This window comes from Thamnophis sirtalis, unplaced genomic scaffold, assembly GCF_051295495.1.
Source record: "Thamnophis sirtalis isolate CommonGarterSnake01/CBP01778 unplaced genomic scaffold, rThaSir2_p1.2 scaffold_4, whole genome shotgun sequence".
NCBI lineage: Eukaryota > Metazoa > Chordata > Lepidosauria > Squamata > Natricidae > Thamnophis > Thamnophis sirtalis.
Window position 1 is genome coordinate 12,143,949 of NW_028261384.1, and position 27,228 is coordinate 12,171,176.

At 38.2% G+C, this 27,228-nt stretch overlaps 1 protein-coding gene across 1 annotated transcript; it reads left to right on the forward strand.

Annotated features, from left to right (window-relative positions):
* Positions 1 to 25,946, forward strand: RNF32 (ring finger protein 32). The gene is made up of 9 exons (XM_014075957.2): positions 1 to 156; positions 1,788 to 1,888; positions 2,433 to 2,718; positions 7,555 to 7,697; positions 9,212 to 9,244; positions 12,748 to 12,872; positions 14,099 to 14,207; positions 20,799 to 20,966; positions 25,707 to 25,946. Exons 2-9 carry the CDS (start codon positions 1,865 to 1,867, stop codon positions 25,944 to 25,946), a joined length of 1,128 nt encoding a protein of 375 aa, XP_013931432.2. The 5' UTR covers positions 1 to 156; positions 1,788 to 1,864.
* The last annotated feature ends 1,282 nt before the right edge of the window (positions 25,947 to 27,228 follow it).

The following is a 27,228-nucleotide window of genomic DNA, read 5'->3' on the forward strand; positions in this document are numbered from 1 at the left end:
CTGGTGAGCGCTCGAGCCGGGCAGCAGCGGCATAGCGAGAGCGGGGGAAAGGCGTCTCTGTCTCTCTCTCTGCAGCGAAGGGAACCGAGTGTTTCTGGTTCTTGAAGGGAGAGAAGGAAGCCCTTCGGAATAATATAAGCTCCCGAAGCGCCTGAGGTGGCGGCAAGTGCTTTGGGGGAATTGGGGAGAGGAGCCGGGTGTGTGTGTTGTGTGAAGAAAGCGGAAGAAGTGCAAGAATACCTATTATATATATAATATATATAATATATATATATATAGGAAAAAAAACCACCCTATATATATATATAGGGTGGTTTTTTTTCCTAAACTTGGGCATTTGGGGATGCGTGGACTTCAACTGCTAGAATGACTCAGCAGGGAAATTTTGGGAGTTGAGGTCCACACGCCTTAAAGTGGGCATGTTTGAAAAACACTGTATTATAGCAGAGGTCTTCAAACTTGGCAACTTTAAGACTTGTGGACTTCAACTCCCAGAATTCTCCAGGCACAGCATAGCTTGGCAATTTTAAGACTTGTGGACTTCAACTCCCAGAATTCTCCAGCCAGCTATGCTATGCTATGTCTGGAGAATTCTGAGAGTTGAAGTCCACAAGTCTTAAAGTTGCCAAGTTTGGGGACCCCTGTATTATAGGGTGCTATTATCATTGTAGATGAGGGACAGTGTCCCAGCATGCTGCCTTCAAGGGTGGGATTGGGGAGTTTTCATATCCCACCACTCCTTATTTTGGGTGGGATTGGGGAGTTTTCATATCCAAGGTTGTAAAAGATTGGGGGCAACTGGATACCCTCGTGTTCTTCAAATCCTCCACCAACAATGGTCGGTGTTGGAGTTGCAGTCTCCAATGTTTGCATTCCCAGGTCTTTGGGAAGGACTCAATAGGCAGACAACAAATTTCAAATCCAGTCTAAACGTCTGGTTGACTGTGACAAACGATAGCATTAGGTTGCTAAGCGAGACACTGGTTAACTGAGTTTTGCCTCATTTTATGACCTTTCTTACCACAGTTGTTAAGTGAATCAAAATGGTTGTTAAGTTAGTTACATGTTAAGTAAACTTGGCTTCCCCATTGATTTTGTTTGTCGGAAGGTCACAAAAGTTGATCACATAACCCCAGGACACTGCAACCGTCATAAATATGAGTCAGTTGCCAACTACCTGAATTTTGATCACATGACCATGGGGACGCTGCAATGGTCCTAAGTGTAAAAATCGGTCATAAGTCACTTTTTTTCAGTGATGTTGTAACCTTGAACGGTCACTAAATGAATTTTTGTAAGAACTACCCGTACTTTTTTTTTGTCCAAATCAATAGCAAATATAAACTCAGAATTGGACCTCTCACACAAGAACTTTTACATTACAGTAATAGGCCACTAAGAACATATGTCAAAGTACAGTCCTCAACTTGCAACCACTTATTTGGTGACTATTATCAGATTGAATGTAAAACTCTGTACAGATAGTCCTCAACTTAAAATCATTTGTTTAGAGATCATTCCAATTTACAACAGCACTGAAAAAAAGTGACTTATGACCGATTTTCACACTTAGGACCATTGCAGCGTCCCCATGTTCATATGATCAAAATTCAATCCCTTGAAAATTGGTACATATTGTATTTATAACAGCTTTACTTTCCCGGGGGCTCAATTGTGTTTGTAAGTCAAGGATTATTTGCAAACACCAACCATATATTTTAATTGCCATGCTGTTTACAATATTCAATGTTTTTAATTTGGTGTTTTTTTTGTTTGCTTGTTTTTAGGATTGTAGTAATTTGGTACTGCACAGAGGACCTCTTTGTATATTGAAGATAAAAAAATTATCACTGCCTCCTGTTCCATGATGCAAAAGAAATATTTCAAGGTGCACAGATCGTCTCGTTGTAAAACACATGCTAAGAAAGAGCTTTGAAAATAAAAGCTTTATAAATAGGCCGATTTAATGCATATAAAATATTATCTACTGCTATAATTGTTTTAATGTGCAGTTGCTTTGGAAGGGAGAAGTAGCCTTAGGTTTTATTTTTAATTACGCTGAAACAAAATATGTTTAGGCATGTCAAACTTTTATAGTTCATAATGAGTTTATTGCACACAATAATTATGGGTTCAGTAATTAAAAGTTTAAAATTGCTGCTATTTTATTTAATATAAATGATAAATCAAAGATTTCTTTTTGCCTTTATATAAGTTGAAGTGGGATGTGTCAAATATCAATCTTATGTTTCATATTGTGGTAATTGTATATTAGTAAGACTTCAAACATGGGAGTTGTATGGGCATAAAGGTTCTGTCAGGCTAAAAAAATCATTGGCTAAAGGCTGAATTTCTTTTGTTGTTTAATGGGCTGTACATATCATTCATATATAACAGTAATTTATAAAAATAATTATGAAACTTTATTTTAGGGGAGTTCCTACAAACCAGAGTCTGTAGTACTTACTGCTGTGGCATTACAAGATCATATTTTACATGATCTCCAACTGCAACATCTTTCATTAGCAGATCCTTTAAAGTCAAAGACATGGAATAAAATAAATAAATATAGACCTGTGAACAAAGAGAAAATCAAAGCAGTTATAGATACTGGATTAAAACAAACAAACAAACAGCAAAACAACCAAAATAACCCACAAAACGAAGATCCAGAAAAAGAATATGTTCTTGATCCAAGTCCTCAGCCTCTGACTTTAGGTAAAAGCTTAATTTCCCAGTCTCTTCTTGTTTGATTTTAATAAATGTTTAATGCCTCTTGGGTATGGAAGGATTTGGTGGCATATGAATTTAATAAATAAGTAAAGAATTACTTATATTATAATAAATAGATACTTTTTTCCATATGGCACAATAGCATCACAATTTATTTAAAGAGCTGCTCATTCTTACAAGTAGTTTTCTCTGCTTTCCTTTTCAGCTTCCATTTGCAGCAAATAAATATTTCCTGGAAAGTTACAAGGGGGAGGGGGGAGACAGCAATTACTGTACTTCTTCTTTGCCTAAACATTTTGGATTCAGAGTTTTTCTAACTATAAGCATTATATAAAAGCAACTCAGTATAACTTATTTTGGATGAGAACATATACGTATGTGAACTGGATGAAGAATCACTAACTAATTTTAAATGATTACAAAAAATAACAGTAACATCATTAACGTTAAAGACATTGCTGCTGACTGTGTCATTGATATCACATTCTCTCTTTGCATTCATAAAAAAAATATCTGAGAAACAGTAGGAATATATTGCATTAAATAATCCCTGAAACTATCAAAATCTGGTGAATCTATCTTAAAAAGTAATGTCACCAAGTTAAGGAGAATTACTTAGAGAATAAATATTTTCTTTTCCCTGGTACCTCTTGATATGTATGTAAATTGATTTTCACTGTGATCAATAGCAAAAGATTTTACCATATTGCGAGCACAAATATTTTTGCCATTAGGAAAGAAAGTCTCCATACAGAAAGAAGCGAGTCTACTACCCAGTGAAACTACATTAGCACCATCTAGAGTTGTCTTCTACTATAATTGGGATACGTACTTTTTGGAAAACTGTTGCTTTTCCAAAAAAAGAAAAATTAATTTACTAGGCTGGGCATAGTTTTTTTTATTAAAAAACAGACCTTCACCTTTAACTACCCTTTGCTCAAAAATTTACAGGTTGTGTTTTTGTAATGATTTGGGGGCAAATTCATGAATAATGCCTGTAGCTAAACACCCAGCTTCAAATCAAGAAACAAGAGACTTACTGTATTATATTATTATAATAAAGGAGATGGATGCATAAGCTTCCTGCCTGGGGAAACAGGAGGGGCAGCGGCAACATATTATACTGTCATGAGATAATAACATTACATGGTCTGACTAATAACTAGGAAGAACTACCGAGCTGCTACTTTTACACTTTTTACATTTTTGTTTACAAGAGTTTTCATCCTTTAAAATCACTAGTAAAGATCTCTGGGGAGGTAGTTTGATGCAACAGTTGAGACACAGGATAGAAACTAGAAGACGGTATATTACCGTCCTTCCTTAGGCAAAAATCCATCTGGTTAAGCTCCCCCAACCCCCCTGGGCCAATACCCCGCTCTCAGTCTTGGAAGAAGGCAAGGGCAAATCATTTATGCAAAACATTTTTTTAAAAAAACTTACAGGATTGATTTGAAGGCAAACACACACAAAAATAAATGAATTGAGTCGAGGTGGCGCAGTGGTTAAATGCAGCACTGCAGGCTACTTCAGCTGTCTGCAGTTCGGCTGTTCAAATCTCACCGGCTCAGGGTTGACTCAGCCTTCCATCCTTCCGAGGTGGGTAAAATGAGGACCCGGATTGTTGTTCGGGGCAATATGCTGACTCTGTAAACCGCTTAGAGAGGGCTGAAAGCCCTATGAAGCGGTATATAAGTCTAACTGTTATTGCTAGTTAGGCAACACTTTATGGGATGGTCAAGGCTACCATCTCATCCCAATGTGATTGGCTTGCCACTCACTCCAGCAGAAGAGGCATGCTGTGTCCATCAAAAAATTTCAGCAGGCAGGGTCCATGAGATGAGCTTTTTCTGCCACGGCCTCTGCTCTTTGGAACAACATGCCCCTTGAGATGACATCTCCCCCCACCCTCTTGGCCTTCCAGAGGGTCCTGAAAACCTATTTCTGCTACTTGGCTTGGGCCCCTGATGAGGGCATCCCACTCTGGACTTGGTTAGAAAATTAGAATCCCATCTCTACCCCATTTGTATAATAGTCCCTTTTTATCCTGGTTTTGTTGTTATTAATTTTAAAGTTTTAATTGTAATGCTTAATGTTTCATGATTTACTTGTGTTATATTGTTGTTTTATAACATGTTAAGACTCAGGGTTGCTTGATAGTGAGCTAGGTGGCATATAAATTTAATAAATAAGTTATCTCCTTCTGCCTCCTGTTTTGCCTCCCAACCATTCTTTTTTTTTTTAAAGCAGCATGTTTCTGTTTCAAGATTTGAAACCCAAGCTCTGCAGTCATATAAATAGTTAGGCAGATGTAGAAGATATATTTCTGTATAAATGTGCTAATGCACATTGGTATGTTGCAGTGACGTGCAGTCAGGGGAGGCAGGGCCTCACCACTGTCATCATGAAAAGAAAAGGAAAAAGCCTGAGGTAGTTGCTGCCAGAGTCACAGTGGATGACCCTGATTAGTGCTTAACTGCTTAAAAAAGCCTCTAAAAAGTGCCCTCTATAGGAGGAGGTAGGAGAACCACGTGCCTCATCTAGTCTGACTTTATGATCACTTGAGCAGAGTTAAGCAAGGGTTAAAAGCCGAAAAATTACTTATGTAGATGAGGCGCGTGGTTCTCTCGCCTCCTCCTGTAGAGGGCACTTTTTTAGAGGCTTTTTTAAAACAGTTAAGCAGAGTCATCCATTGGAGACTCTGGCAGGAGCTAACCCAGCCTGACTTCAGCAGCTCTTGCCTTTTTCTTTTTACATTTTTACATTTTCATCATGGCAGACAAGAGCAGAGCTGAAATCCTCTGTGACACAGCTGGAAAAGGTATGTGAGTCGGAGGGAGGGGGGAGGAATTCAAAATTAATGTAATTTGTAAGTAATTGTATTATTGTAAGTAATTTGTGTATGTGTGTTTTACCCGCAAACGGGACGCGTCCACTCTATGGCGGACATGGCGCCAGGGCTTTAAAGTCCTGCTGCTGTGTCCGCCATCCCACTCTATGGCGGATATGGCGCCGGGCTTTAAAGCCTTGCCACCATGTCCGCCATAGAGCAGGACGCGTCCCGCCTTTATGGTGGACACGGCCCGGAACTTTAAAGCCGGGGCTGAACACCCTGCCACTGTGTCCGACATAGGGCGGCTTTTGCCCGCTTGCCTCACCAGCCATAAACCTCACCGCACGTCACTGGTATGTTGATAATTTAACTGTTTGCCTATGTCTACAAACTGGAATATTTGATATACACTGATGGAGGAGAATGAAGTTGCTGGGAGTTGTAGTTCAACCACATTCAAATATTCACAGATTTCCCAGCTTTGCCTGTTGGAACACATCATTGCAGAACATTTAAGAACTATTAAAAGTCACTCAATCTTAAAACATTTATGAACATGCTTTAAAAAATGCTTTGTTTACCTATTTTTATAATAAATCTACTTGTTCATTGAGTGATTATTTTAAATCTAAACCACATCTATTCAGATAGATAAACTCTTGGTTTCTGGGAAAATTAAAATGACCGAATTAGTATTTGTCTTAAAAAAAAATACTACATTATGAAGTAGTTTCAGTGCTGAAGTGGGAAAATAAAAACAATTAAGTAACAAAATAGGTTTTAGAATCTAGAAAATAAGATATTAGGGTGGCCTGTTTAATTTGTTTATTTTGGGTTTTGCTCATTATCGCTCAGCCCTGCAAACATTCTTTCAGATAGAAACCCCAGTGTGGAATCCAGAAGTCTTGGTTGCCTGAGAAAAATGTGACATACCTGTCAAATTCCTCTGTCATATGGCACATCTGCTTACTTGAACAAGGGGAAGTAAATTTAGTTCCAATTCTGTACAGCGTATTGTGCATTCGTACCTGGGAGTATCCCTTTTACACTATGAAATGCCTTTCTAAGAGATATGCAGAAGATTTCACTGTTGATGAAATAGAAGGTTATGCTAATATACTATGAACGGATGAAATATGGATGTTTCTGTGCATTTGTATATGTTCTAGATTGTGTCATTCTTTTTCTGTCAGTAGTGATTCTTGACAATTATTTACAAGAAATAAATAAATAAATAATAAAATAAATAAATAATTGCTCCTAAGAGCACTCCCATTAGGTTTTATTCTTTCCATAATAAACCATCTCAAAAAACTGTAATTAGAATAGCAGAGTTGAAAGGGACCTTAAAGGTCTTTCTAGTCCAACCTCCTGCTTATAGGCAGGAAACCCTACGCCATTTCAGACAAATGGATATCTAACATCTTTAAAATGTCAAGTGTTGGAGCATTCACAACTTCCGGAGGCAAGTTGTTCTATTGATTAATTGTTCTCACTATCAGGACATTTCTGCTTAGTTCTAAGTTGCTTCTCTCCTTGATTAGTTTCCACCCATTGCTTCTTGTTCTACCCTCAGGTGCCTTGGAGAATAGCTTGAGTCCCTCTTCTTTGTGGCAACCCCTGAGATATTGGAACACTGCTATCATGTCACCCCTAGTCCTTCTTTTCATTAATCTTGACATACCCAATTCCTGCAACCATTCTTCATATGTCCCCTAATCATCTTTGTTGCTCTTCTTTGTACTCTTTCTAGAGTCTCAGCATTAATGAAATTATTGTTATGAAGTTATTTTCATTGAACTTATGACATTTATATTTATAATTAAATATGAGCTAGAAAGTATTAATTCAAGTTTATCCCCAAAGAAGATTACTAGCCATAAAAATGCTTATGTTTCTGTAGAAATATTAATTATGCACTGCAACACAGAAGATCCTATATTGAAATAAATTAAGAATTAATTTCATTTGCTGGACTTTACATGCAGCTCAGAAATTTGGATTGGTGGAGCTTCCTGATGTGCCATTATCTCTAGACGATTGGGAATATGTGAAGCAACGATCCATAAAGCAAGGAGATTCTGTTCAACCCTGTGCTATATGCAAAGAAGAATTTGCCCTTCAGCCACAGGTATTTTATCTTCCTCTTTTAATATTATGGAATAGTGATAGAGCTTAATTTACAACTGGCTGCTTAACAGTTCCAAGATGCCCAAGAACTCTCCATTCCAATCATTTCACCACATCTTAATAGCTTCTGCAGTCATGTGGCCACCTTTTACAACATTTTAATAGAATTGGCATTTACTTCTGGTTTCTGGTGAAACTTCATAGTGAGCAATTGGTTTCGTCATGTTTGCTTAACAACCATGGTGTTCATTTAGTAACCTCAGCACTCATTTGCTGCAATAAAGGTAATTTCAAGTAAAGTCATGTGATGACCCACTTAACAGCCATCGTGACTTACAACCATAATTGTACACTCAACTACAAATGTAAATTGGGAACCCCCTGTATATCTGGTGGAACTGGAAACGCTGCAATTTTCAACTTTGAAGAGATGTTTTCAGGTATATAGCACCTACCTGCCAGACATTAAAGCAGCTGCTGCTGTTTCCAGTCAGTCAGTCAGCCACAAAATTCCAGATTGAATCCAAAGCATCTCATAGTCCTGGAATCTGGCAAAACACAAAAAAAATTACCATTGGGAAAAATGAAATAAATTAACTTGTGTTTTAGTCATATGAAGTTGAGGGTTAGGGGTGGTAGTTTGTTATGTGAGTTGCTAATTTTCAGAGAACCTTAGACTTTCTTTTACCATGAATATGACATAATAAAAGCCAAAAATCCACTCACTCATCATGAAATCTCCAGAACCGTAAAACCTATAAACTTGAAATTTGGCACATATGTTCCTCTTGGCTTCTAGGTGTTCGCTAAGGAAGGATTTTTTCAAAATGACAGATCATTAGTATTTCTTTTACAGTAATAAACACACTCTGATGCAAAATAGTTCTACTCCCCCTCCCCATCTGAAAAAAACTCTGTTCCAACTGTCAGCTGCCTTATATTAACACGCTCTGATGCTAAGGAATTAGACATTCTACTCCCCCTTCCCACTGAAAACAACTCTGTTCCAACTGCCAGTTGCCTCACATTCCGTTACCTCAGTTCAAATTGACAGATGTTCCACTCGATCACTCAGGAGCGATCTGGGGCTCCTTACAGTACTACTCACCAGAATATGTATGCCTTCCACCTATGGAAATTCTTTCCACTTTTTAAATATTATTTTCTGCAGCTATCAGAGACAAGGACTTCAAGGTCCATCTGTTCTAGGAAGAAGATGGTCTCAGGTATTCCTAATATTCAGGAACTCATGATTCACCTTATGTCCTTGGCTTTTAAGGTGCCAGCTTGTGTCTTTTCCCAAAGCATTTTAATAATCATAGGTTTGGGGGTAGTGGGATAATCATGCAGTGCTTACATATAAAATGTAATAAAAATGTAGAAAATGTAATTAATGCTAATATGTTCTTTCTGCAATGAAAGCTTCTTTTTATTGTGTGTTTGGTAATTATAGTAAAATTGGAGGGAATTCTTGGATAGATTGAAATCTCAAAATGGTTTTTTTTTTCTGAACAGGTGTTGCTCTCTTGTTCTCACGTATTTCACAGAGTAAGTAAACTATTCTTCTTTATCAATTAATGGCAAATACGTATCCTGCCAGTCTTCTAAGTTGCACATTATGGAGCTAATTATAATGTGAAATTTTATGTGTAAGAATACATCTGTTGCTTTTAATTGTGTAATTAAAAATATATTTAGGATATTGCTTTGAGACTATATTTTATCTTAAACAGTATGATTGCATATGGAACAACCCTGCAAAACTCATAGAGAAAAATGATTCAATAGATCAAGTAGAAATAATCACAGATCACAAAGAATACCTGATATGTCAATCAACTCTTTGGCTTGTAATGTTGATTAGAAGCATTGGGGATATTTTTTGGGTGGCAGTGCATCCTTTCACATGCAAGCCTGCATATGGAAGGACAAAAGTAGAAATAATCATATATTTTTTTCAAATATGCACTCAAAAGGTTCAGTTACAGTGATGGCCACTAAGCTTTTATACCCAATGTCCCAATGCTTTTTTTCAGGAGGCAACTGGACTTCCTTGTTTTTCTTTGAAAACATTTTGCTTCTCATCCCAAAAGCTTCTTCAGCTCTGACATCTTCAAAGAAAAACCAGAAAGTCCACTTGCTTCTTTGAAAAAGCACCTTTGGGACAACCATGACCTGGATGAGTAAGAATCCATATAGACATTTTGTATCCAGACTTAGCACAGAAATTTGTAATTTTATAATGACTCAGAATAAGCAGCTTGCAAAGCACAAATGCATTTAATGGTATTTTATGAGCCATGGTGGCACAGTGATTAGGGTGCAGTACTGCAGACTACTTCTGCTGCCTGTAATTTGGCAGTTCAAATCTCACTAGGCTCAAGGTTGACTCAGCTTTCCATCCTTCCGAGGTGGGTAAAATGAGGACCCAAACTGCTAGGGGTCATAGGCTGATTCTGTAAATTCTGCTTAGAGAGGGCTGTAAAGCATTGTAAAGCGGTATATAAGATTAAGTGCTATTGCTATCAAATGGACATTAGCTGTTTCAGTCAGTCAATGCTAGGGTCAGAAAGTTAATCTGACTTAGGCATCTATTATACTAAAGTTGCTTGGATCTACTCTGGGTTGCTATGACTGGGCAGGTCTTATAGAAGTGGGTAAACCACTATGTTTGGTTATCTGGAGAGACTTTCACCTGTTAGTACAGAGAAATTCAGAGATCCTTAGGTTAGTGAGCTTTGTCATCTGATTCTGGATTCAAATGTTCCCTGATTGATCAAGTCCTTCTGTGAGGTAGTAAATGCCTCTTTGTAGGAGGTGGTGGTTACTACTGCCTTGAAAGAGACACAGGTCCATCCCTGTGTCATTCTCATATTTGGATTCAGCAGTGTTGAATTACCTTTATTCAATCTCTAACCTTCCACTTTCAGGGAAGATTGGTAAAAATATGGTAAATAGTTTCAAAGGGCTCTGGGGAATATGGATTATATGGATCTTTTTCAGTCATGTTTCAGGCCAGGTTATAATACAAAGACGGTATTGGTTGTGCTTGTGTTTGTGACCTCTGGACTCCTAGCATGCAGGGTTAGACCCATCTTTAGATCTCTCAGCATTTTTGATACCATCAGTTATGATAACCTTGATCAGTTTACTAGTAGTGCAAACACTATTTTGCAATAGTTTTTCTTCCTCTAGGGCTGATTTGTCTCAATGCTGATGTGGAGAAGAAGTTTTAGCTTCTGTGTGCAGCTTCAGTGTGAGAGGTCTCAAGATTCTTCTCTCCCTCTCCCTCCCTCTTCCTTCCCCGCCTCCTTATTTAACATATATATGAAACCATTGTATAAGGATATATTAGTAATATCAACATATTTGTTGTTAGTTGCAAAGTCATGTCCTAACCATTGCGACACCGTGGGCAACATTCCTCCAGGCCTTCCTGTCTTCTGTCATCCCTGGAGTCCATTTAAGCGCACGCCTACTGCTTCAATGACTCCATCCAGCCACCTCGTTCTCTGTCGTCCCCTTCTTTTGCCCTCAATCTTTCCCAGCATGAGGCTCTCCTCCAGCGAGTCCTTCCTTCTCATCAGTTGTCAAAAGTATTTAAGTTTCATCTTCAGGATCTGGCCTTCTAAAGAACTGACCGGTTTGATTGCCTTGCAGTCCAATATATTACTATCAGTATATCATACATCAGTATATCAATATATCAGGTTAAAATATTAATATATTGTTATACATCTCCCCCCCATGCCTGGAGAAGTAATGGTGTCAAGGTACTTATCAAGTGCCCGGAGGTTGTAAGGAACTGGATGGGAAAAACAGGCTGTAATTCAGCTGTAGCGAGTAGCTTGGGATTTGGGCTTCCTCAGATCCGGAGATTTTTCATTGTTAATTCTCAACAATTTCCCCAAGCTGAGTTGGTGCAGAGTTTGAGAGTTTTCCTGAACTCATAGCTCTTGCTTGAAGACCTGGTGACAACTCTGGCTAGGAGGAACGTTTGCTCAAATCCATCTTATATCCGTTCCTGGATAAGGGGTGTCTTTTCACTTAGTCACTTCCCAACTGGATTTTTACAATGTGCTTTAACATGGGGCTGCTCTTGAAAAACTGCTTTCAGATTACTGTGGTGTTCATTTTGGATGCACCAAGTTTGACCAAATTACATCTTTTGGATGCAATGTGACATGCTTTAAAACCATTTATGGCACATGGCCAGATTATTTGCAGAACCACCTATCTCCAAGGTCCTCTGCTCACCCACACATCCAACCGGTGTGTTTCAAGGATGCTTGTATTAAACAATATCATCTGGGGTGATGGAGATGTGAGGCATCTGCCCTATGGAACAACCACCCCATATGAGATCTGGATGCCCCCCAATTCTTCCGACTTTCTGAAAGGTTGCTAGCTGAGCCCCATATAGGCATCGTTTATACAGCTGAGCTTGTTATAAAGTGCCTTGATTATTGTATTATGATTGTTTTAATTGTGAGGATTTTGGTTTCAATTTTAGATGCTTTATTATATTATTTTCATTAATTTCTGTTATCTGTCCAGAGTTTATATGTAAGATAGGTAGCTATATAAATTTTCTAAAATAAATAATCATATACCCAAATAGCTTCATAATTAGTGTTGAACTAACTTCTGTCCATCTATGCATATAAAGATAAACAAGAATGTTAAACCTGCTTTTAGCATAGAAATGAACCCTCAGAACAGATTTACTATATTACTTGTTTGTGAAGTTCATCACTCCATACACACACACACACACACACACACACACACACAGTCAGCCAGTGAAACAGGTTGCAACATGAAAATGTTTAATTTTTCTTTGCTAGAGTTCTTCAAATAGTAACTGTATGGTCATCCACATTTTGTGCACAGAGTATGGGTGTAGTACTAGATGACCTCTAAGATGCCTTCCATGATGCTATTATCTTTCCTGAACCTATAAACTCTGGACACATAACTTTTATATCCATAAATCTTGGAGAGGAGCAAGCTAAATTCAAACAGTTACAACCAATATTAATTTTTTCTAGGCATGCCTGAAAGCTTTTGAAAGATTTTCAGCTAAAAAGAGCTGTCCAATGTGTAGAAAGACCCAGTATCAAACACGAGTAATTCACGATGGAGCCCGGCTTTTTAAAATAAAATGTGCTACGAGGTAAGAAAGACTGGCAAAAAACAAAGTTCATTTCCCAAAAAGGATATGTTGAAATGTTTACATGCATAAAAAGTACTGTATAGTGATGGAATAATGTAAGTGATTGGCTAGGTTTTAAAGCTTTAAAAAAGCTTTAGCATCAGCACATCCAATAATTTGAATATCATAATGTAATACTTTCATGAAAATGTTCAGTTTGAACTGGAGATTAGCATAATATTTTGGTCTCATTATAAGTAATGCTTTTTTAAATATACTCCAACCATGTGGTACCATGTTTTTGGTTAAATAGGGGTGATGTGAGTCCTGAACCCACTTTCAAACTAGTGACCCACCAAAAACTTATTTTTCATGGTGATTTGGGCTAGGGCAAGTAACACATCAGTATTTTTTCACATATCTAGGAAATACTTTAGATATGTTTAATTAGTGTAAAGAATTATTGAACTAAAAGAAAATAGATACATCAGCATTGGACCATCTATTCTACTAACAGGTGAACCTGCTATGTTTCCAATATACAGGTAGTCCTCGACTTACAATGACTCATTTAGTTACCTTTCAAAGTTATAACACTAAAAAAGTGACTTCTGCACGTTTTCATATTTATGACAAGAGACTTATGACCATTGCAGATTCCCATGATCATGTGGTCAAAATTCAGGCGCTTGGCAGCTGGCGTGTATGCATGATGGTGGCAATGTCCCAGAGTCATATGATCATCTTTTGCAGCTTTCTACATGCAAAGTCAATGGGAAAGCCAGATTCACTTAACCATGTGACTAACTTAATAACTTCAGTGATTCACATAACAATTGTGGCAAAAAAAGATCATAAAATGGGGCAAAACTCATTTAACTATCTTGCTTAGCAATGGAAATTAGGAGCTCAGTTGTAATTGTAAATCAATGACTATTTTGTACCTAGTTAGATAGTGACAAAATGAGATGGCATCAATTGTGCAGAGGAAATATACTGAAAACTTACTCTTTGAGGCAAACTCTGCTAAAAGTGGTCATGCTTTTTCCTTCATTCTTGCTTGCAAAAACTGGAAGCAGCCATAAAAACAATCTTCTAGTTTTGAAACTGATTACATTCTAGTTTCAGTGGTGTTGTGTTGTGTTGTATAGTATAGTCTTTATTGTCATTGTACAAAATAAATACAATGAAGTTGTGTTGTGTTATGGTATGTTATGATACTCAAAGACTCTTTTTTTATGCCACAGAATTCAAGCTTTTTGGAGGGGACATATTGTTAGAAAGTGGTATAAAAATCTGAGAAAAACAGTACCCCCCAAAGATGTGAGATTAAGAAAAAAATTCTTCGAAGAAAAGGTAGGAAATTTTCACATTTCAAAATATATTACAATGCTTGAGAACCAAGGTGGCGCAGTGGTTAGGGTGCAGTACTGCAGGCCACTTCATCTGACTGCAGTTCTGCAGTTCAGCGGTTCTAATCTCACCGGCTCAAGGTTGACTCAGCCTTCCATCCTTCCGAGGTGGGTGAAATGAGGACCCAGACTGTGGGGGCGATATGCTGACTCTGTAAACCGCTTAGAGAGGGCTGAAAGCCCTATGAAGCGGTATATAAGTCTAACTGCTATTGCTATTGCTATAATGCTAAAAGTCAAAACAAACTCAGTGCTGGTCAAATCCGCAATCAGAACAAAATGGCCTGACTTTGTTCACAAGCCATCAGAGTTCAAAGTAACACCCCCAACAGAAATAAAACTCCAAAGCAGGCATCTTCCTCAATGTTCCATTGTCACATTGGCTGGAAAAACCCGAATCTGAAAGTTTCCAGGTTTTCCCCACCCAAAAGAAAGTTCAAGTCCCTGCCCAGCGCCCCATATGCTAGTTTCCTTCTTCCTCCACCCCATGTTTAGACTAAAGCAACAAGATCCACTAAGCTTTTAGAGTCTTGAAAATACCAAGGAAAGTATATACAAGTAGTTCTCAACTTACAGCCATTTATTTATTGACTGTCCAAAATACCACACTGAAAAAGTGACTTACAACCCGTCTTTGCGTGGATGACCACTGGTCATGGTCATAGAATCAAAATTTGGCGATCAGCATGCATTTTTGTTAGTTGCAGTGTCCCAGGATTACGTGATCACCACTTGTGAACTTCCCAACCAGCTTCTGAGAAGCAAAGTCAAAGGGGGAAGCCAGTTTTATTTAACCACATGATTCACCTAACTATTGCAGCTATTTGCTTAACAACCATGGCAAAACAATAAAATACAGCTTTAGCTGTACATATTGCTACAGATTTAGCAATCACCTTGCTTAACAATGGAAATTCTGGCCTCAGTTGTGGTTGTTAATTGAGGACTACCTGTAATTCATTTTCTTCCATATACTGAGTGCATATGGTTCCACATATGGATTAGAGCCAGTGAAGGAGAGCAGCTAAAGTGTCACACTACAACCAAAGAGATCCAGGTTCAACTTCATCTTCTGCAGTGGAAACTCACAGGAAGCCTTGTGGCAGTCTCACACACACCCAGCCCAATCTCTTATGCAAGGACATGGTAAATGAAGGGAAAATGCAATGGAAGCCTCTTTGAGCTTCTGGAGGAAGACTGAAATCTAATAAATGCATAAGAGAACCTGAAATGAATAAGAGTCCTAAAAAGGTGAAATGTGGGGAGAAAGTTTAAAAGCTCAAAGTGTGCCTTCCTTCTAGCTTGGTAGATGTATAAGGTTTATTATTACCTCTCTTCACGTCTGCAGAGGTGAAAAAACACTTTCTCAGTCTCAGAGACCATCTCTGTTAATAATGTGACTCCTGTCCATTTTTGAACCAATTTCTTTATTTGTCCTCAGATGGTCAAGCCTAAATCTAGCTGGATGTTTTGCTCTGTTTCTGCAAGGAGCCATTTGGATATCCATTGGGAAGCTATTTCAAAAAAATGGAACTGCTTCTAAAATATATTGCTGCCAAGCCTCAGTCCCCATCATCTTCCTAAAGTGGGAAATCATTTAGCAGCTTTTTCTAGATAAAACAACTTATTTCTAATTGTTACAATCAACCAGTGGAAGCTAATATTAGGACCAAAAGCCATTAATTTTATTGTAATTCAGTTTTAGTAAACATGCATTGGTCCATCTGGTTTATAGGCCGTAAGAAAACATTCAAGGTTTCTAAAATATAAGTTTATTTTCTCAAAGGACAGCACAAAGTACTCAGGGTTGCCTCTACTTTAAAAAAAAAAGTATTCATTGATAAGAACATATATAGCAAAGGTCAAATTTTAAGACAGATAAATTCCTAAGTTAAGTCCTGTGAGTTATTGTTGAATCACTAAATTGCTTTATTATATAAATCAATTAGAACTCTTGCTAATTTAGATCAAAGGAAAAGTTATTCTAAGCAATTCATGCTAATTTTTAACACTAACGTCCACAGAGAATGAAATGCTGCTGAATTTCCCTGGGTTAGATAACGAACCTCTTTGATTGTTAGCTATAAACAGTGCTTGTATATGTCATCTAATTGAGCCCAAAAATTTATTGCTATAATTAAATCTTTTCAAATGCATTCCATTATCTTCACTGCAGCTTAAAAAGGCAGCTATTGTTGCTTGAAACAAGGTGTATTATTTATAAAATGGCACTGCTCACTCTTTCCTCACCATGTGACTCTTACCCAAAGTTTTTAATTTAAGTCTCACCAAACAACATAATGGTCTAGGAGTTTGTTTAGCCATTTGACTTCCTTTATCACATAGAGATGGCAAACATTCTGTTGCTAACTTGATGTGGCTCCAGGCAGCAAGCTAAGAGGATATTAAACTAGTAAAAGCTTATCAACTGATTCATTGATACGCTGTAAATTCCAGGCTTTTCATTTTACTTTTAAGTCAACACATTAGTAAGCAATTTGCTGACATCAAGATGGATTGCTTTAAAACAGCTCCCCTTGGCAGACAAAGTTCATTTTGATGCTTTTGTGTGCATCTTTATTTAATCATGTTCTTGGGCGTCACCTAAAACCTGTGACTGATTGTGCTTTACATACAGCTAAAAATATTTAGAATGCCTCCACTGTCATATGGTTTATGTTGAAAAGCACAGAGGTGACAAAGGAAAGCACTGAATTTGGATAGGGAATCATTTCAGAATAGACATTTTTTATGGAAAGTAAAATTTCTCCTTTTAAAAATTGCAAGTGCTCTTTACACTTGTTAATTTTTTTAAAAGAAAAAATAAATGGTTTTAATGTCTGTTCCTCTCCCTCACAGGAGGAAGGTGCAGGTAGAAAAATGTGAGTCTAAAACGTACAAGTTTTAAAACAGAAAGCATGTTGTATTTATTCTTAACTGTACACCACACACCCATGTCTAGAATTTAAGCAAAGAAACAAAAAACAAGTCAGAGGAGAAAAAAATTAAGGATTACTCTAACTTTGCTTTCTGCAAATGTCTCCATTTCTTTATCTTACCTGAAAAAATAAAAAGGAAAAGAGAATGCTGCAAAGCCGGTTCCCCTACTTTAAACACAGACATCCTATTGCTGCTGCAAGATACAATATCAGAGCACACATAATTCAGTAGAGGTCGGAAACGATAAGCAGCAATAAAAGTCATGAAAGAACTCTGGAGTGTTTCCCTGATGAAGAAATAGCTTTAGAAGAGGGAAGCTACACAGCCTATATGCCATCTAAGTGAGTCAGATATTAATATCAAATACAGGTAGTCCTCCTCGACTTACAACAGTTCATTTAATAACCGTTCAAAGTTACTGAAAAAAAGTGACATGATCGTTTTTCGCACTGAGCACTTTTGCAGCATCCCCATGGTCACATGATTTACTTTTGGATGATTGACAATTGACTCACATTTATGATGGTTGCAGTGTCCCTGGGTCATGTGATCCTATTGTGTGACTTTCTGACAAACAAATTCAATGGGGAAGCCAGATTCATTTAACAACTGTGTTACTAATTTAAGAACAGCCATGAAAAATTGTAAAATGGAGCAAACTCAACTTTACAACTTTTTGTGCGCTGAACTGACAGTAATGCTGGTAGCAACCCACTCCTGGATTGAGACTATTGTACAGCTCATTCTTGATAAGATATGTGCAAATATTTGAAAAGAATGCTAATAAAATATTCAGTACAGAAACAATTACTGGTAGCAAAAGTGTGGGCACCACAGAGCATTGAAGCTGCATTCCTTTTTTGTGTGCATACAATGTGTACAAACAACACACATCAAATCAACCAAGACTTTACTTGGGTGATAATGGCATCATCATGCCCCAATTCATGTAGCTCATGACTGAACTGGGCACACTGAGGTTATCTAGAAGGTAATAAAAGCATCTGCACAAACAATTGAAGTACTGAGACTGCACAATATCAAGTAGAAAACTATTGCAGGTGGTTCCAATGTGCAGTTGTCTGTGAATGAATATTTGTGTATACGTGTGCATGCATACATTTGTTCCCTGACTAAAGAAGGGCCAAAGGTCAGTTGCAGTGAAATACTTTGCATGCTGGATTCCATTTTTAGCATCCCTTGCAAATACACACACACACACACACACACACACACACATATATATATATATATATATATATAATGTGCGTGTGAAAATAAATAGTAGAATAACTGGGATGATCCAACACAGTGTAAAATCAATTGTTCATTATTATTTTTTAAATTATATGGGGGAAGTTGGACTAATGCATGCATCTTTGAGGAGGCTTGTTCTTGCCAAACCTTTAAGTCTGAAAACCCATACATTTCACCCTTTCCTTCATACTGAATTTTATATAATCCATATATAAATTTTAAAACTGATTAACATCCATAAACATGGCAATTTTGTGTACCTTAAGTTAAACTTGTGGACCTAGTCGTAAGTATTTTTAGTTTATCCACATGGAAATAAACAAAGCCACATGGCAGCAATTCTAGCAATTTATCTTACAGAGATATTGTAATTAATCTGATTTAATGTCCTCGTTAAAGAAATTCCTGTTGAAGTTGTTCTGAACTCTTACAGTGACTTTTTAAGTTGTTCAATCTCTAAATTTAAATTATGTAACATGCTACGTGTTCTTTTTTCTGAGAATAACGCCTATAGCTGCACTTAACATTTATTGCATCTGTAGAGCTGCATAGTACATGCTGTACTGTTTACATGTAATCTATACCATTTAAGTGAAATGATTGATCTCAGACCAAGTAATTAAAAATGATCTTCCTTTTGAGATACTTGGTAATAATTTTGAATAATTTGATGCATCCAAAAAAATGATAGCTGGCATTCTTTTCATGGAGCATATTTTGGTCTCATTTCCATGTACTCCAAGGATTCAACCCTATAGGACAAAGAGCAGGAATAAACCAATAGTGTATATGACCAGTATTATATCAGTGCTCATGCAAGATATTTAGGAATCCAAAACAATGTATTTTAATCCCAATTCAGCACTTCTGTTCTAATCTAGCACGCAGAAAATATGCAGGAGACCCACAAAAACCACAATATTTCCAAATATTGAAAATATGCTTAGAATTTAATCCTAGAAAGTGCATTTTGAAACAATCTCACAAAACAGCTGCCTTCAGGGGACCCAGTTTGCAGGGAGAAATTGACAAGATCTGGGGAAGAAATGTGCAATGGAATAAAAAAAAGTCTATTATATCTGATTAAATTAGGTTTAATTCTTAGAGTGGAGCCACCCAAATCAGTACAGAAGGTTTTAGTGAGTTACGTTAATTATGTTAAGTTTTATTCTCATTGTGACACAATCTGAAACTATCATTTGTTTTGATGTTTACAATATTTTTGCTGAAAATTTTAAAAACTATTCCAACATGAGATCTGCTATAGAATCAATATAGACCCACAGAATCAAGCAAATGATCTAGCTTGATTTCTGTGTCCACTCTCAAAATCCAAATGTAGAAGGGGAACAGATTATCCTCACGTACAGCAGTTCATTTAGTGATCATTCAAAGTTACAATAGCACTGAAAAGAGTGACTTATGACCATTTTTTACACATAACGCCTATTGCAGTATCCTCATGGTCACATGATCAAAATTTGGATGCTTGGCAACCGATTCATATTTCAATGGGTAAACCAGATTAACCTAATAACCTATGTTACTAACTTAACAGCTATACTGATTCACTTAATAACTGCAGCAAAAAAGGTAGTAAAATGGGGCAAAACTCAGTTAACAGATATCTCACTTAGCAACAGAAATCTTGGGTCAACTGTGGTCATAACTCGAGGACTACCTATAGGCTAAAGAAATAGTGAGTGAGTTCAATAGGCCTGAAGATACTTGGGAGAAAAGAATAAAATGGAGAAATGAGTATTGAAGCAGCCTGTATCAAGTATCTCAAATGTGTCCTTCACTACCAAGCAAATGAGCAGGATATTTAGAGTTTAAAAAAGCATGAATTATATAATCTATTGTAGAGCTCCACTTGTTAAGCTAGTAATACAATTTAATTCCCCTTCTACATTTGTATTTTGAAAGTGGACACAGAAATCAAGCTAGGTCATTTGCTTGATTAGAACTTTGAAAGGGGTTATTTGTTTCATTGTACTATTTGATGCAGAAATGAAAACAACCACTATACAGTTTTCCAGAGTCTTGCTTTACAATCTCCTAATAGCAGATGCTATTAGTAAATAATTTTGGGATTTTGGCTTCAGCAAGCAAATTTTGCTTGTTGACACTATCCCACAGGCACGGATCCACTCTATGCAAATGCAAACAGAGAGAGAGAGAGAGAGAAAGGATTCTTATTAAGAGTTGTTTCACTTGAGCCACAAAAAAATCTTTAAAATCTTACAAAAGTGATAGATTTTGATAAAATGCTACACAGACCCTCTCTCTCTCCTTTTTTTAACCCATTAATAGTAAAAATGTTTGTCTCATCTTCCAGCTGACTGAGATTTGCCAGCGATTATTGAAATCCTACGATACTTGTATTGACGAATTCTTCTGCGAGATAGATTCCACTGTAGCTGCAAGTCATGAAATATTTCAGCAACTAGAGGAAAAGCTCGGTCCAGAGATACATGAAGTTGAATGGGAAAAAATTCAGATTCAGGTTGGTTTTTGAGTAAGCAAATAATCAAGCTCTCAGAGAGCACCAAGTAGAATGGTATGTGGTCACATCGTCTTATGTAAATTCTAGCTGTGGTTGTTAAGTACAATGTTGTGTGACTACAACTGCAACTTCCTGCCAGCTTCTCCACTGCCTTTCTTTTTTGGAAGGGGGTGTGGAGGTTGCAAATCATGTTCATGTGTCAATGGGATGCTGCAACCAACGTAAATGTGCATCAGTTGCCAAACTCCCAAATTCTGAAAGAGAGAGAGGGAGGGAGGGAGGGAGGGAGGGAGGGAGAGAGTTAGTTAGTTAGTTAGTTAGTTAGTTAGTTAGTTAGTTAGTTAGTTAGTTAGTTAGTTAGTTAGTTATGGCTACACTTTCCAAGACTGATTGTAAAACTAGCACCATACTAACTTTGAACAATTGCTGAATGAGCATTTTGTTATGGTCTGAGGATCCACAATGGTTACTAACATAAGTTTGTGGCTGAATCGGGAGTTAGACTAATGCTGTTTCTGATTCAAGTCTACCGTTCCTTCCATTAAATCACATTTGTATATAATGCTGGGTATTTTGCTTGCTTAACAAAGACAGTTGTTGATTCTTGCCATATACCCCAATTTAGCTTTAGCAGCACAGATGTGATTTTTACCTTACTTCAGTATTTTATTTTTGCTGTTCAGCTTTAATACTTTAATGGCCAAGAATTAAAACTGTAAACCAGGGTGTCAAGCTCAATTTTATTGAGGGCCGACGGGAGGGGAGGAGAGCTGATGTCGCAAGGGCTCGACGTGCAATCTTGGTGCTCCGAGATTGCAGTCGAATTTATGCCACTGGACGGTCCATTTGGACCTAAACCATCCCACAGAGACAGTGATTGAGAAGGGCACCTCCTGCTGATCTCAGGGACACCGCAAAGTCCCTGAAAGATGCAGGAATAGTCCTTTTTTTCTGGTGACAGAAATGCAACTAATGAAGCTGCTGAAGTTGGGTCAGCTCCGGAACAGGAAGAAAGCGGAAAGAGAAAGTGTGTCAAATTGCTGAGAAAATTTTATTATTAGAGGAAGAGACTACCCAAGAAAAAAATTTAAGTTAAGATTGAAGACAGAAGACTGTAGGCGGCGAGATTGATCTGCATTGAACTTAGTGTGTTATCCAGTTTTAATTTTTTTTTTCACTGATGGAACTTTTGCAGGGGCTCCCTATTTTTTAAACTGAATTGATTAATTATTTCTTCTTTTTTCACTTTTGCTTATACCTATTATCCTTTTTTATAATGCTTGATTTGATTGATTTTTGATCTCCATTTAAGGTTTTTTTTCTTTCAAGCTTGGAATATAAGGAAGATAATAAGAAGGATTATAAAGAGGGTTGTAACAACAGGAAGAAAAGCAGTTACACTGCCACTTAGAGGCTGAAGGCTGGATACATTATTTTTTTCTTCTTTCTCTTTGGTCATTTGAGATTCAAGGTTCTTTCAGTTTGTTTACTAACAGTGATAGTAGGAAGAGCACAAGTTGTTTATACATGTGCCTTTTGGAAGTTCTATCACTAGCTATTGGAGGGAAGACAACATTTTGACTTGAAAGATAATAAATGAACCTGTTTGAAGTTTATTAAAATAGCCTTGAACCTTACAGTGGCAATGTCTGCAAAATTGAAAGAATGGCTCAGCAGGAAAAAGAAACTGTAACACTGCAAATGATTATGTTTGAAATTCAAAATCTATTAGTTGTGACAGAGAGAATTGAAAAGACATTGGAGAATATGGAAAACAAAACAGAAAAATCTGATGAAAAAACTGAGGATGTTTACCAAATGAAGAAAGTGGAGGACAGAGTTCAAAAGATGGAAGAAAAAAATGAGCAAAGAGATAAGAAAACTGGATACTGACAACAAAGTGAGCGTGGTTGGTAATGGCAAGAGCAGAATATGGAAAGGGGAGATAGATGGATTGGAACTCTACCCCAGACTTTAAAGCACAGAGGAAGAGAGAAAAATTGACGAAGATAAGGAGAGAAATCTTGACAGAAGCACTAGCGATAACCAAAGATAAGCTGATGGAAAGAACAGATGTTGGGTTTCAAGCTTTTATGAGATACGAAAGGAATAACATGTTGCCAAGAGAAGTTTATACATGATTTATTAAGAAAGTAACTAGAACATTAATGCTACAAATGGCAAGAGATATAAGACTATTACTGGAAAGATACAGGTTGATGCAATGAAAATGTATAATAAAAAATTAAGCTAAATTTAGTTTACTAATAGTATATATAAAATGAAGTGACAATAGCTATAGTTAAATAATGATTAATAATGATAACAATACATATAGATATATTAGTTTGATAATATGAAATTTTATATAAACACATGGAGATTATGAGAGGAGGTTTAAAAGTTTTATTCTAGAATGTTATAAAGATGTATTGTGATTGGATGATTTTAGGATGATTTAATGGAATGTTATCATAATCCTATTCTAGATTTTGAATATTATATATAACATGATGTAAAAACAATTATAGTCAAATTAAGGTTGAGATATAATAATTGTGATATACATGAATATAGGTGAATTTAAAATATGCGATTTGATATGAAAAGCAGGTGGTGACTATGGAAGAGATGCATGGAAATACTGTAACCAACTGACACTTTTTCTACAATTTGTAATGGAAGATGTTTTTTTATTTTTATTTTTATGTTTGTCCTTGTTGAAAAACAAATAAATAAAAATTGTTTCAAAAAAATTATTGAGGGCCGCATCAGGGTTGTTTGATCTCAGGAGGGATGGGCAGCTTGATGTCACTCATGTCGGGGGTGCTTGTGGTGGCTCCTGAACTCCATTTTTAGCTGCAAGTTTCCTGCAACTCTCTGCCAGTGAAAATGGAGCTCAGGAGGGCCGCCCATGGCGCTTGACAGCCCCATTGTCACTGGCAGAGATACCACGGGCCAGTCCTTTGCTGTTTCCAGGGCAGCCCAACGGCCAGATCTAGCTCCCAGGCCTTGAGTTTGACACCCCTGCTGTAAAGAGACCCCTCCTGAAGAAGCCATCGTTGGACCCAGCTAGTTTGAACAACTACCGGCCAGTTTCCAACCTCCCTTTCATTGGGAAGGTTGTTGAGAAAGTGGTAGCCTCTCAACTCCGACGGTCCTTGGAGGAAGCCGATTATCTGGACGCCTTTCAGTCGGGATTCAGGCCTGGCTACAGCATGGAAACCGCTTTGGTCGCACTGACCGATGATCTCTGGAGAGCCAGGGATGGAGGTCGCTCCTCCATCCTAGTGCTCCTTGACCTCTCAGCGGCCTTCGATACCATCGACCATAGTATCCTTCTGCGATGGTTACGAGAGGTGGGAGTGGGCGGCACCGTTCTTCGGTGGTTCTCCTACCTCTCGGACAGGTCGCAGTCGGTGTTAGTTGGGGGAGAGAAGTCGACCCCTAGCCCCTGAAATATGGGGTTCCTCAGGGTTCGGTCCTATCCCCCCTTCTGTTTAATATCTACATGAAGCCACTGGGTGAGATCATTCGACGGCACGGGATAAAATACCATCAATATGCAGATGATACTCAGTTGTATCTGTCCGTCCCGTGCCAACTCAGTGAAGCGGTTGACATGATGTGCCAGTGCCTGGAGACTGTCAGGGTCTGGATGGGAGTTAACAAGCTTGTACTCAATCCAGACAAGACCGAGTGGCTGTTGTGTTTCCCTCCCAAGAATTTGGCCAGTATTCCATCACTCAGGCTGGGGGGTGAAAATTTACGCCCCTCAGACAGGGCGTGCAACTTGGGAGTCCTCCTGGATCCACAGCTGACCTTAGAACATCACCTGTCGGCTGTGACCAGGGGGGCATTTGCCCAGGTTCGCCTGGTGCACCAGTTGCGCCCCTACCTGAACTGGGAGGCACTCGCGACAGTCACTCACGCCCTCATGACCTCAAGACTGGACTACTGCAATGCGCTCTACATGGGACAGCCTTTGAAGAGTATTCGGAGACTACAACTCGTCCAGAATGCAGCCGCGCGAGTGATTGTGGGTGCACCTCGGTACACCCACGTTACACCTATCCTCTGTGAGCTGCACTGGCTACCAATCGGTCTCCGGATACGCTTCAAAGTGCTAGTCGTAACTTATAAAGCCCTTCATGGTATTGGACCTGGGTACTTGAGAGACCACCTGCTGCCAATTACCTCCCATAGACCCGTTAGATTGCACAGGGTCGGCCTCCTCCGGGTTCCGTCTACCAGCCAATGCCATCTGGCTACCACCCGGGGGAGGGCCTTCTCTGTAGCAGCTCTGGCCCTTTGGAATGAACTCCCTGCGGAGACTCGGACCCTCACCTCTCTCCAGGCCTTCCGGAAAGCCGTCAAAACCTGGCTGTGCCGGCAGGCCTGGGGTTGATGAGTTCCCCTCCCCTCTCGACTTGTATGGCTGTATGACTCTTGTGTATTTTAATTATGTGTATTGTGTTTGTATCCCCTTTTCCCCTTTTGAGTTGTTCGCCGCCCTGAGTCCCTCCCGGAGAAGGGCGGCATACAAATAAACTAAATCTTAATCTTAAAACTCTATTTGTATTTAAAATATTTTTTAGTTTGTGAACAAATGAAGCATTTGAATTATTGTAACCAGAATTAATCATCCCAAAGTATAAAAGACATAATAAATTCATAGAAGCAGCTTTGGTGCTTCACACACACTGCATTCTCTGACCTTCCCAATCTTTTTTGTTTTAGGCTTTCCGACAAGATATTTCTGATTGTCCTATTTGCATTATGCCGCTCATGCAGCCAGCTCAGCTTCAGGATGGACTTTCCCCAAATGTCTATCAGTCATGTCCCCGTCAGACAGCTCTGCTCTCCTGCTCTCACATGTTCCATAGTACCTGTCTTCAAGCATTTGAAGAGTTTTCTTTACGGAAAAGACCTATCTGTCCTTTGTGCCGTTCCTGTTATCAGAAGAAAATTCTCAGCTAACGTTTAACAATTTAACGTAAAATTATGAATATATTTGTAGGAGGCCTTAGTAGAAATAATATATCTAAATATGTTTTAATTGCATTTCAGAGGGGGGGGGATACACAAATTATTTTTTTTCTGATGTGTGCACATGTGTGAAAACCTAGGAAGTGCTATCCCTAGACTTATTCCAGCCATTCAGGTGGGATTCCAGTTCTGTGTCACTTCCACTGAACGTTTGCATGCATGGACTGTCCCACAGGTGCCAATGAATTGTCAGAAAGGGAGAAAAGCTCCAAATCCCTGGAGAAACCTGGAGAACCAACTGCAACAAAACATTTCTTCATAAATTTTAAGCTAAGCTGAACATGTAATATTCCCTTCTCGTTTTGTGAGGCTTCTGTCGACTAAAACAAGGGCTCTGTATGTACCTATTAGCTAAAGGCAATAGAAAGAATAATTGATGCATTGTATAATGCTTTGCAAAGGTTTGTAATTCTGGCTAGTTTCCTGGTGGAAATCATTTTTGGATGACCAATGTTCTTTATCTGTGTATTTGTAGTTACAGATCAGTGGTTCCCAACATGGGGCCCACGCCCCACAGGGTGGCAATTTGATTTTTAATGGGGGCAATTTGAACCTTGTTTAAACCAAGTTAGCGGCCTTTTAGGCTTCCTCCACATGAGTAGAATTCACTGTTTGAGTAAAGTAAGAATTATATGTCACGTGGGGGGGAGGCATCAGGATTTTAGAGATGCTTAGGTGGGGCATGGCCAAGAAAAGGTTAGGAACAACTGCTATAGATGTAGTGTCTCTACAAGACAGAGATGAGATTTTTCCATAAAGTTCTTGACTGTTTCACTGCCCCCTCTGCTCAATGTGTATTTTAATGGATTGTTTTGGGAAGTGGGAAGAGGTGTTCCTCTTAATTCTATGCAACAGCCAAAGAACATAGCTGGTAATGAGCAAAAGAACTGATTTTGGAAGTGAAAAATAGGGGCTCTTCTCCTGGACGTCAGGAGAAGCCTTTTTGCAAGTTCTTGTAGACCTTTTTAATGGGAGAACAGTGAGATCATATTTCAAGATGGGGGTAGGATTAATTAACTGAAGAAACCACTAACTTATTTGGGGTGGAGATGCTTTGCCTGGAGCTCAGCTTTTTTTTTCTTTTTTCTTTTTTTTACAATACTTGCAAGATTCTATAATCCTGATACTTGTTCAGGCTAAGGCAAGAATTGCATTAGTACAGCTGGAAGAACTCTCCTCGCAAAATGTCTCAATAACAAAGAGTACCCCCTGT